At 48.2% G+C, this 12,945-nt stretch overlaps 1 protein-coding gene across 3 annotated transcripts in view; it reads left to right on the top strand.

Moving 5' to 3' along the window:
* The window catches only part of FRAS1 (Fraser extracellular matrix complex subunit 1), a 489,520-nt gene that overhangs the window by 30,222 nt on the left and 446,353 nt on the right, over window positions 1–12,945 (top strand). For 2 of the 3 annotated variants that reach the window (XM_066574336.1, XM_066574334.1), the window contains exon 2: window positions 4,372–4,491. The exons of the other annotated variant lie outside the window; for it this stretch is intronic. In XM_066574336.1, the coding sequence (XP_066430433.1) occupies window positions 4,372–4,491 (120 nt within the window). The remainder of the gene's footprint in view (window positions 1–4,371; window positions 4,492–12,945) is intronic. 3 annotated transcript variants of the gene reach the window in all.

Raw genomic sequence — 12,945 nt, 5'->3', positions numbered from 1 at the left:
TTACATCCATTCCCCACCCCCACCCCTCATTCAGACCAAGCACTTTCATATTATATACCAACCTTTTATGTGGTGTAGTCTTAACTGCTTTGGAAAAGTTGAGATATACAGGATCCAATCGACAACTCTCCCCAGTACAGTCTAAAACTTGCCTCCCTTGTAGAAGGTGATCAGACTGTTTTGATAAATCTGTACTAATACTGAGTTTTACAGCTATTGTATCCTTGAGAATTATCATTTCCAAGTTCACTCTTTTGACCTTTTTTTTTTTTTTGCATGCTGGCATCCCATTTGCTTTGCACCAATTCAGTGGAACGGACCCTGTCACTATAGAGGCCTTAAAGGGGTTGTCTCGAGGAAGCAGTGAATTTTATTTTTTTTTTGCCCAGTCCCCCTAATTAAGCATACATTACTAAGCCCCCCTGTAAATGACTTTTCTAGCTGGTTTGTACTTACAGTTCCAGCGTTTCAGCAACTTATAAAAATTTTCCCAAGATGGCCGCCGGCTTTTTTCCCGTCGCTTGCTGTAGCCCGACGTGTGCGCTCCCGAGACGCTACCAGCTGTGTCTCCCTGACAACCAGATGCCCCGCAGCCGCCGACCGGACCCCTGGATTGAACGCGGCCGACCACGGCACACAGTCACCCACCGCCAGGCAGCAGGTAACCGGCGCTAGACCCCTGACAACAGACGAAGGCCCCCCCGGCCCAGCGGCATCCCTCCCCCCCCCCCCCCCCCCGACCCAGCGGCAGCCCCCCGGCCCATCACTTACCTGGACGGCTGGGCGGCTTCTCGGGACGGCTGGGCGGCTTCTCGGGACGGCTGGGCGGCTCAAGTTTCTGCACCTTCCTCTAAGAGAGGATGGTACAGAATGGCCGCTCCAGCGCGCTCCCGAGAAGTGACAGCTCGTCTGCGCATGCGCAGAAGAGCTGTAGCGGCGAGCACACTGAAGTGGCTCGTGCTGAGAGCAGAAGACCGGACTGCGCAAGCGCGTCTAAAAAAGCAAGCTGCCAGCGAATTTAGACGGAACCATGGAGACGAGGACGCCAGCAACGGAGCAGGTAAGTGAATAACTTCTGTATGGCTCATATTTAATGCACGATGTATATTACAAAGTGCATTAATATGGCCATACAGAAGTGTATACCCCCACTTGATTTCGCGGGACAACCCCTTTAAATATAAAACTATGGTCTATCAATTACATTACTTAATTCCCTTAGAACCCAATGATTTCTCTTAATCTTTTTAAGTCACCTCTGGGCTTTTACCCGGGTTAAGGCCCATTTAGACACAACGATTATCGCTCAAAATTCACCCAAATGATGGCTTTTGAGCGATAATCATAGTGTCTAAATTCTGCCATCCTTTGCTCTTCTGCAGAACAATGCATTTCGTGTGAGCATGAAATCCATCGTTATCGATAGCAGGGACTTCAAGCTGAGTTCTCCACGATAACATTGTTATTAGTCAGCAGCCCCAGCAGAACAAAGGACATGTATTTAAAGAACAGACCACCTGCAGTTCTGCAAATACATCTTCTGGTGGCTCATTAACATGCAAATGATGTTAATTAGCTGCTAATGGACATCAGTGCCCATTAGTAGCTATGCAAAATGATGGCTTAAAACTGTCACTCAAGGGGCGTGGCTTGGCGATGGCGGCGTGAGCACCTCAGGCATTTAGCTCCCGCCGATCCCGCTACTAAAAACCCGCAAAAAACAGCACACAGCAGCCTAACAGACCCACCGTTACATCTATGGGACGCAGAAGAGTCTCCAGCCGCGCTACGGCGCCCCCAGAAGCAGGTCCGACCGGGATACAGCGCTTCATGCAGCCCTCAGGAGCCGCGGGATCCGGATCCAAGATGGCGCCGGGCCGAGCGCGCAGCCTCTCCTCACCCCCCGACCGCAACAACGGGACTCCCAGACCTGTCAGCCGCGCCGGAGACAGCTGTTACTCCTGCTCGGCAGGAGAGGAAGATATGGAGGAGGAAGCACAGAGCAGTACACCAGCGCCAGCACAGGAGGTGAGCTCCCCCCACCCACCAGCGTCTCCTGATAACAGTGACAGTCAGGAGGGGAATGACCGGTCACCAAGCCTGGGCAGCTGCACAGAAGTCAGGCAGAGATCTGCATGGGGCATAAATCAAGAGCCCCCCTCCCAAACGCCCTCACAGGAGGATGGAGGTGACAGTGTAAAGCACCACACACAGAGCCAGAGAGGGGGGGCTCAGGAGAACCTTAGTGCCAACAAACTGACTACAGCACATATGCAACCCCAAGCAATAAGCCCACCTGCCAGTCACAATTGCCATGACAGGGGTCACGCTACGCAGCACAATGGGGGCCGAGACAGATATAATGCAGAACCAGTAACACCCCGCAAGCAGAAAGATCACATCGACCGGGCACGACTCCCATCCGGAAACAGCGACTGTTCCCAATCACAGAGCCGCAGCATTAACTATAGCTACAACACCTCGCCTATATGCGAACGCCCAGAAGAATTACCGCAAGGTGACTCCTGGGACTGGAAGGAGCACCTACGGTCCCTGCCCACAAAAAGAGACTTTCAGAGGCTAGAGGACTCCCATAAACAAGCCCTGTCTCTCATGCAACAAGAACTGAGACACGTGGGCCACAGATTACAAACGGTAGAGGAGTCCCAAGAAGAAGTGTTTTCCCTGCTAGACACACACAGTCAAGTCATCAATGCACAGACCCTTCAGATTACGGATATTATAACCCATCTAGATGACCTAGAAAACAGACACAGGCGCAATAACATACGTCTGAGAGGTCTGTCGGAAGAAGTAACCCCCCAGCAGTTGGAAAACTGGGCCAGAAACATGTTCAGCTCCTTATTACACCGCGATCGCTCCCAACCAGTGGAAATAGACCGTATCCACAGAAGCTTGGGTCCCAGACCAGAAGATCCGGGGAGACCACGTGATGTAATTTGCCGGATCCATTTCTATAAGGACAAAGAGGCGATCCTAAAGCAAGCTAGAGATAACAACCCAGCTCTCACACACAATGGATCTCCCATCACAATATTCCCAGACCTGGCAAGACGCACCCTGCAGCTCCGCAGGGCGGTGAGACCACTTCTCCAAGCAATGCGAGAAAGAAATATATTATACAGATGGGGGTACCCGTTCCAGCTGACTGCAACCAAAAACGGCAAAACTGCAGTTTTCAAAACCCCAGCAGACCTCCCAAGATTTCTGGGGGTCCTGGAGCTCCCCATGGTGGCGATACCAGACTGGCCGTCCCTACCATCCCTTCCAGTAACAGCTCCCAGAGAGGCCTGGCAAGAGGCGCAACCCGAGAGGAGAAGAAGCAAAGGCCACCCAAGAGGCACCCCTTCCACCTGAGATCCATGAGAGATCAAGACCAGACTTGCACTAAACCAGGGAACCCCCAGAGACACTCTCCCACGGGCGGACCTGAGAACGTCTGCGGACGACGAGATCACTAAGTCTCCTAATTTCCTCCCCCACCTCACTTCCCCCTTTACCTTAAAATCCCCCCTACCCCCCCCCCTCACCTCCCCTCATCTCCCCCCTCCCCTCATCTCCCCTCATCTCCCCCCTCCCCTCCCCTCATCTCCCCCCTCCCCTTTATTTAAACGTTTGCATATTTTTACAGGCTGAACAAGTCACAACCACAGAGGCTGCTGTGGATACGCGTTTACAAAAATGTTGCGGGTTATATATCTTTGCCCGATTAGGGCATCGCTCACAGATTTTACCAGCTGGTGGGTGAGGCGGGAGGGCTCGCGACGGTGTCCCCTCTCACTTCCCTCAATAGGCTAGACGCCACTAAGTGCCGTCTAATCCCTGGCTCTGGCCAGACGGATACCTACTCCTCTAAGTTTGGGGTTCTTTCCCCCAACTGACAGATTACTGGACTTCTGTCACCCAACTACCTTCTCTTTCTTCTTCCTTATCCCTCTATCCCTCCCTCCAACCCATCTGGTCTGCTCGGCAGCGACAGCCCGGGTTAATAAGCTACCAACATGACAAATATATCCTTCAGCACCTATAATGCAAGAGGTTTGAATTGTCCGTCCAAACGAGGCCAGATTCTGGCACATATGCATAAAAAGCGCATTCTCATTGCAATGTTCCAGGAAACCCACTTTAAAAAGGACCATGTCCCCAAGTGTAGCAACAGATACTATCCCCAATGGCACCACAGTACTCACCCTGACAAAAAGGCATGCAGAGTCTCCATTGCAATACACAAAAGTCTCCCATACAAACTCCTCTCCTCCGAGGCCGACCCAGAGGGCAGATACCTTTTTCTAAAACTGGAAGTAGGAGTAAAGTTACTTACAGCGGCTAATATCTATTTTCCTAACTCAGGTCAGACCGCCTTTGGGATCCAGGCGCTGGGGGAGCTGGCTCGGTTCGCCTCTGGAACCCCGATTGTCTTGGGAGGAGATCTGAACCTGTGCATGGACCCACAACTCGATTCGTCATCAGGTAGGTCTGGCGTTTCCCTGGCGGCCGTGCGCAGACTGAGGAGACAACTGGCAGCGCTCAAACTCATTGACCTCTGGAGGACAATACACCCCGAGGTCAAGGACTTTACGCACTACGCTGCTGCACACAACAGCTATAGTAGGTTAGACTACCTATTTATCTCGCATAGCCTCCTAGACCTAGCACCCAAAAGCTCGATAGGCAGAATTATCTGGTCGGACCACGCACCGGTCTACGGGGCACTAACAGGGGGAGACAACAGGATTGGGCAACACAGCTGGCGGCTAAACGACAATTTATTGGGAGATCCCTGCTGCCTGAGCGAGATACGCCAGACTATAGAAAATTTCATAGAAAATCATAAAACAGACGAAACGGCCCCGCCCATGAAGTGGGAGGCTCTGAAATGTGTCCTACGGGGAGTGTTTATTTCACACGGCGCTAGGCTTAAGAGAGAGAGGACAGATAAACTGCGGGATTTATTGACAAAATTGGATATTGCAGAACTATCCAACAAAACAAAAGCCACTGCAACTACAGGTGCAGAAATCTCCCTACTACGCCAACAGATCCTATCAATCATGGACCAGGCTAGCCTATGCGCTAGAGATAAAATGAGAGGAGGATACTATGAATATGGAAACAAATGTAGCGCTTGGCTAGCCAGAGCCCTAAATCCACGAGAACCACACTCACACATTTTTGCACTGAATGCCCCTAGAGGAAAAAAAGTGCATGCCACCACAGAGATAGTAGAATGCTTCCGTAAATATTACGAGGAGCTTTACAACATCCACAATAACGACACGGACCCTGAGGGAACCGGGGACACAGGAGTGGTGTCATACTTGGAGGAGCATGGCCCAGGCCCCATATCCGTCGAGGAGTCAGAGGCATTAGAGGCCGACATATCCGAACAGGAGATTCTAGAGGGGATCAAAAAGCTCAAAATCGGTAAAAGCCCAGGCCCAGACGGCTTCACGCCTAGATTCTATAAAACATGCGGGATCCTACTAGCACCCCTACTACATAGTTCCTTCAACGCCATCTCTAAGAATTGCCCGTTACCACCTCAGGCGCTACAGGCAATCATAACAGTGATTCCAAAGCCGGGTAAAGACCCGTTACAATGCGGAAGTTATCGACCAATTTCCCTTTTAAATGTGGACTTAAAAATTTTTGCTAAAACCATAGCCACCCGATTACAACCCCTTGTGCCAGGGCTGATACATGGAGACCAGGCGGGGTTTGTCTCGGGACGTGAGGCCCGAGACAATACCATACGGACTATATCTTTGATTGGACGAGCCCAACAAGAAGGAAGACCCCTATGCCTCCTATCTGTGGACGCCGAAAAGGCGTTTGATCGAGTGAAATGGGGCTTCTTAGAAGCCACACTCCAAAAAATAGGACTTGGGCCTAGGCTGCGAAACTGGATCATGGCACTATATAGAGGTCCCACGGCACAGATCCGGGTCAACGGCAGGCTCTCATCCCCTGTAAACATCCGCAACGGCACGAGACAGGGCTGCCCCCTGTCACCCACTCTCTATGTCCTAGTAATGGAATCCCTCGCAAACGCAATAAGAAGCAATCCAGACATCAAAGGCTTCCCAGCCCCCTGAACCGAACATAAACTAGCATCATTCGCAGATGACTTACTCATTTATCTGACTAACCCCCAAACTAGTCTACCAGTCATACTACAAGAATTTAAAAAATATAGCCGACTGAGCAATTTTAAAATAAACATCAACAAGTCAGAAATCCTAAACATAAATCTACCTTCCGCAGAAGTCGCCCTCTTAAAATCCCGATTCACACTGAAATGGAAAGACGATCACATTAGATACCTGGGTGTTAATATCTCTTCCAAGCTAGACAACCTGTTCGATATTAATCACAAACCCTTATGCTCGGCACTAGAGAAGGACCTAGAGAGGTGGCGACCCCTGACCTTATCGTGGTTCGGCAGGATCAACACACTGAAAATGAACGCTCTTCCCAGATTCCTTTACTTGTTCCAGACCTTACCGATCCAGATCCCTAAAATCTTTTTCACACGTCTCAGAAGAGCGCTGGTGAAATTCGTGTGGAACGGAGCAAGGCCCAGACTAAGCTATAAAATATTAACCCAAAAAAAAGAAACGGGAGGGGCGGGTCTCCCAGACCTCGCAAAGTATCATAGGGCGGCAATAAGCAAATGTGTACTCGACCTAATGCTCAGAAGAAATACCAAGCGGTGGGTTGAGCTCGAACAGGACTCAGCTCTCTTTAATGGGCGAGGCCTGTTCTGGCTTAGGGGCGGTCTTGGGCGCCGAGGGATCACGGTCTCTCCGCTCCTAGAGACTATCCTGAAACAATGGGACAGTTTCGCGGCAAAAACAGGCCTGATTTCGATACCCGGCCCCTGGACGCCCCTAGTAGGTAACCCGGAATTTCCGCTGGGTGCACGAGGTCTACCCCTACTAGATAGGTTAGAAACACTTATCCCTAGAATAAAGGATGTAACGACAACAGGGGGAATCATGCCACTAGAGACTCTACTGGGAGAGGGGAGCCAGAGGGCCGGTGCGTGGTTCCAATACCGACAGTTAAACCACTTCATACGGGCGCAGGGTCAGGTCTCGGAGGTGTTGCGCCAGCCCACCCCCTTCGAGGAGATGTGTGATACGTCCCCTGATCGGAAAGGGGAGATCTCCACGGTCTATGGCATGTTGGTGGCCGGGGATGCGCCAGACGGTGGGGTAGGATACAGGGGAAGATGGGAGGAGGAGCTGGGCAAGTGTCTTGAGGATAGTGACTGGGCCAAATCCTTTATCATGACCCACAGGATGTCTGTCTCAGGCAGACACCACGAGATGAACTACAAAATCTTGTCCAGGTGGTACCGCACCCCGGCGCGCCTGGCCAAGATGTACCCCAATATTAGCAGCAACTGTTGGAGATGTCTCGATGACCTAGGGTCAATGGTTCATATCTGGTGGTCCTGCCCTCTGGTGTCTTCCAGGTGGAGGGAGATAAACGCCTTATACAATGTCCTGTCTAAAAAGGAGATCTCATTTACACCAGAGATGGCTCTCCTCTCCATCACTCCAGGCCCCGAAGTCCTGATTAAGAAGGGAATCCTCAAATTTTTTCTCCTGGCAATGAGACAGGTGATCCCGCAAAAATGGAACACAACGGAGTCTCCCACACGTTTAATGTGGGCAAAAGCCATGGACGACATTCAATACATGGAGGAACTAAGGGCCAGGGATGATGCTAAATCTTCTACTTACTACGCTACATGGGCGATATGGATAAGCTTTCGTTCCTCGGACAAATTCAATCAATGGTTAAATAGCGGAGTGGTGCCGACCTGAATATAACTACCATGGGACGCTGCCCCAGACAGTGTCCAACAGTGGAAGGTTCCTGCCGAGCGGACCAGAACCCCCCCTCTGATCTCATTTCCCAGAGCCCCTAGTGGCTCCTCTACCCCTCTCCCCCTGCTTCCTCCCATTCTTTTACCCCTTTCGCTCCCCCCCTCTCTTTCTTTTCTTTCCTCTCTCCTTATTAGCAAAACCGAAGATGCGAAGTAAGAATAGTATCAACAAGACCCATGCTACAGGAGTGGGTGAGAACTCCCGGCATCCAGAATGCATCTGAGGCACAAACAACCCTCTAAGGTTTAGTTATAATAATAAGTGTTAACAAAAAGTTTGAGAAAGTTACCAACAGCAATCAACTCGAAACCTGTTCTAAAACATAGCCCACTCTGGGTTCTTTCCTTTTTTGTTCTTTTTCAGATCAACATACTTACCTATGTTTAAGTAATTAGTATGCTATTGATAAACGTTATAAGAGTTACATAAAAGTGTTTTTACAGTTAAAACAAGATACCTCAAGAAGAGCGAAATTGTAATCTGAAAAATGAAGACAAATACCTTGTATGTCAACACTGTTTACTTTATACCTAGTTTCACTAAATTGCATTTATTGTATATCACTGATAGACTAAATAAATAAAAATCTATTGAACTAAAACTGTCACTCAAACTGTAAATGCAGGCAAACTTTCTCTTCGTCCATCAGTGAGGCTGGACCTAAGATTTAGTTTTTCTCCTCTTTCCACTCTCCTGAATGTTCCTATCAACTAATTTATGACCTCAACGGTTTAAAGTCAGTCTTTAGCTACTGTATACAGTGATATGTGAAATGTTTTTAATTAAAAAGATTTTGTAGCTCCAAATACAAAAGTCCCCGAAGGTGTTCTCAGTCTTTAACAGATGTGGGCCATTGTATCAAGGTTGGAAAGAAAGGCAAATAGTAGAGAAAAGGACACCCCAAACTCAAACATTTTCTTTTAGATGTAGATGATAATTTATCATCTAATATGCATGTATTTTAAGATAACTTGCCAATGTTCTACTACTCGTACATCACTGCTTATTGCTCAAAGGACATTGAAGTTGCAGTTTGTCTTTGTTTTTGCATTCAGCATACAGTTCCTGCATCCCTCTGATTGCGCGTTCTGCGCACTGATTACCACTTGGTATGTTGAGTATGGATGACTCCGGCTTCCAGGGATTTCCCAGTGAGTGGAAAGCTTTTGTATCTTCTGGCTGGTTGTACTCTCCTTTTCATATTCGCTGTCCTTAGACTCAGTATCACTCGGTAGTGGATTATAAGATGTTGATGCTGAAGCAAGACGTTTTCATCTTTTTGAAGGATTAAAGAGGTTGTCCCGCGAAACAAAGTGGGGTTATACACTTCTGTATGGCCATATTAATGCACTTTGTAATGTACATCGTGCATTAAATATGAGCCATACAGAAGTTATTCACTTACCTGTTCCGTTGCTGGCGTCCCCGTCTCCATGGCTCCGTCTAATTTTCAGCGTCTAATCGCCGGATTAGACGCGCTTGCGCAGTCCGGTCTTCTTCTTTTCTGAATGGGGCCGCTCGTGCTGGAGAGCTGCTCCTCGTAGCTCCGCCCCGTCACGTGCCGATTCCAGCCAATCAGGAGGCTGGAATCGGCAATGCACCGCACAGAAGACCTGCGGTCCACCGAGGGTGAAGATCCCGGCGGCCATCTTCGCAAGGTAAGTAAGAAGTCACCGGAGCGCGGGGATTCAGGTAAGTACTATCCGGTGTTCTTTTTTAACCCCTGCATCGGGTTTGTCTCGCGCCGAACGGGGGGGGCTATTGAAAAAAAACAAAACCGTTTCGGCGCGGGACAACCCCCTTTAATTATTTTCTCACTTGCAGCTTGACCCGTTGAGTACCCAACTTCTCCTTTGCTTTCCACTTGTAGATAGTAAAGTTGTTTGTCTTCATTAGATATCCATTGGCCGTTAACTTTTGTAACATCAAACACTACATTCAGGGCATCTTATTTTCCCTTCCGGACACGTTTATCATAACTTTTCAGCACTTTGTTTGTATTACGTGATCCGACACACGTGGAAAATTGACTTTGATGTGCCGTAACTTCTTAACGTCCTCGGATATTTCTGTTATTCGCGCCTTTCTTCCTTTGATTTCTGTTCCAAGAAATTGGTACCATCCAATAATTTGCAATTATTGGCATTCTGTATTTGTCTTTTAGTGGTGATTCTTCTGAAGGAACGCTTCCTCTTCTATGTGACTGCTGATATCCCATCAGATGACTGGTCCCGATATCCTTGTTCTTCTGTTAGGCCGGCTTCACACGAGCGTGACGGGCTCCGCTGCGAAATATTCCGCAGTGAAGCCCGTCACGGCGCCCCCCAGAGACCCCATACTTACCAGCGGAAGATAGCGTGAAGACGCTTCCCCGCCCACCGCCGTCGCATCATGTGACGCCCACCGCGTCACGTGACGCACCGCCCGCGTCATATGACGCGCGGCGGTAGGTGGGGAAGCTTTTTTTCACGCTATCTTCCGCTGGTTGCAGCGGGAGATAGCGTGAACGGACGGCTTCCATTGACTGCAATGGAAGCCGTCAGCGCGTACACCCGCGGCAAATAGAGCATGCCGTGGGTGAGAACGGGAGATTTCACGGTGCGTAATTCCGCGGTGGAATTACGCATCGTGTGCATTGTGCTATTAGGTTCAATAGAACCTAATAGCAGGGGGCAACGCAGCGGATTTTTGCCGCGAATTTACGCGGCGTAAATCCGTTCGTGGGAAGGAGGCCTTACTGTAGTATAGATTATCTTGTGTGACATTCTATATTGCTCCTGAACGAATATAAACCAGTAGGAAGTTAAATTGTTTTCTCAAAAGTCTTTTTTATATACATTTTTTAAAAAAAGTTCCATAAAGCTCAAGTAAGTTCTAGAAAGTTTCATAAAGTTTGAAGAAGTGTTAGACTGTGCCACTAGTAGTTACGATAGAAAAATTGTTATTCCCATTTTTTTTTCTCGGGGTGACATGAAATAATACCCTTAAAAAATACAAGCCTATAGACCCTGCATAGATAGAAAGATAAGTGTTCTGATCTTTTGAAGGGCTGTGGCCTTAAAGGGGTTGTCCCGCGAAACAAAGTTGGGGTATACACTTCTGTATGGCCATATTAATGCACTTTGTAATGTACATTGTGCATTAATTATGAGCCATACAGAAGTTATTCACTTACCTGCTCCGTTGCTGGCGTCCTCTTCTCCATGGTGCCGTCTAATTTTCAGCGTCTAATCGCCCGGTCTTCTCCCTTCTGAATGGGGCCGCTCGTGCCAGAGAGCTGCTCCTCGTAGCTCCACCCCGTCACGTGTGCCGATTCCAGCCAATCAGGAGGCTGGAATCCGCAATGGCCCGCACAGAAGACCTGCGGTCCACCGAGGGTGAAGATCCCGGCGGCCATCTTCGCAAGGTAAGTAAGAAGTCACCGGAGCGCGGGGATTCGGGTAAGTACTATCCGTTTTTTTTTTTAAACCCCTGCATCGGGTTTGTCTCGCGCCGAACGGGGGGGTCTATTGAAAAAAAACAAAAACCCGTTTCGGCGCGGGACAACCCCTTTAAGCCAATAGAGTGGTGCATACTGAGGGGGAACGTCTTGCTATCCATACTAAAAGTTTCAAACTTTATTTACCATGTCAAAGAGCAGCAATATCACAGGTATAATGTCCTTTTACAAGCTTTAGAATGGAAAAGTTTGAATTAAATGGTTAACCTATTATTTTTATATGGTATTAATCACTTCCGCGCATTCATGGGTACCTTTGGGTTCTAATCGCAAATGGCAGCTTGGTTGTGGAAATTTCTTTGACTGTCCCATTCATCTGTAGGGGAATTGAAAAAATCCAAATGCTTGCTGTTGTAAGGGCTCTAATAGCTTCTATGATGAAACTGAGAAACTGAGAGATGCCCTCGGGGGCAGAAATACTGACCTGTTTTGTGGGGTAATTGATGGTGGTGGCTTTCTGCTGTCTAGCTTCACTATGTAGGTTGTGCTTTGCAGAAGGATCTCATACATGGCACTACTATGTATTCTTTGGTTGCTGTTTAAAATAAAATAGTTGCTGTCTGAATTAGCTTGATAACTCATTCCTGCCTTTTGCTACGGGTCCCTATACCCGCCTTGCATATCAGAACGGTCTGAGAAGAAGCAAACGATCAAAATAATGTCAAGTGTTGACCTTACTAAAGATATTTCTTACCAGATCTGTTTCTTGTTCATCAGTCTTGTATAATGAAACTACATAAAAAAATGTTACCTAGCTTATTTCTGACCTCTGTCTGTCATTTAATCAATGAGGAAGGAAGTTGTTTGCTTACCTTTTTAACAATTACTTGACAAAGCTCATTCTTAAGGCCCATTTAGACACAACGATTATCGCTCAAAGGTCACTCAAAAGCCGTCTTTTGAGCGTTAATCATTGTGTCTAAAGGCCCATTTACACGGAGTGATGATTGCTCCGAAAACGCTAAAAAACAATAGTTTGAGCGATAATTGTTGCGTGTAAACGCGTGGCCATCACGCACTTTTCGTGCACTGCTAGCTGATCGTTAAATGCAGATAAACCTAAAAATCGGCGTGCGGTCTTATCAGGACCGCACGTTGAGTTCTCAGCGGGTAGTGCTGATAGCCTTGTTTCCCATCGGAGAACAAAGGAACTGAAAGCAGATCTTTCACTGTTGGGCCGAAGGACTGTTTTCAGTTCTGCTTGAAAACCGTGGTTCAGCAGGACATCTGATAAGCAGGACCGCATGCTGTCTTTGCTTTCCATGGTGCTCAATTCTCCACGGGGAGCCCCTGGCTGAACATTGGAGCTAATTACAGAGCTAAGACCTCCTGCTGAGTTCTGTAACAGCTCCCAGAAGCTCATTTGCATGCAAATGAAACTAATAAAGTACTAATAGCAATTAGTGCCTATTAGTACTTTATGCGAAACCATCGCTGATCTTTCAATCTTTTGAAAGCTATCTGTGTGTAAATTGGCCTTAAGGCCTGAGAGTTCGGACATTGTTTGAATTGATGATCGATGGGGCT

The sequence above is a fragment of the Eleutherodactylus coqui genome, chromosome 7, assembly GCF_035609145.1.
Source record: "Eleutherodactylus coqui strain aEleCoq1 chromosome 7, aEleCoq1.hap1, whole genome shotgun sequence".
Taxonomy (NCBI): Eukaryota; Metazoa; Chordata; class Amphibia; order Anura; family Eleutherodactylidae; genus Eleutherodactylus; species Eleutherodactylus coqui.
The sequence above is the reverse complement of the archived record's forward strand: the minus strand, read 5'-3'. Positions and strand labels throughout refer to the sequence as shown.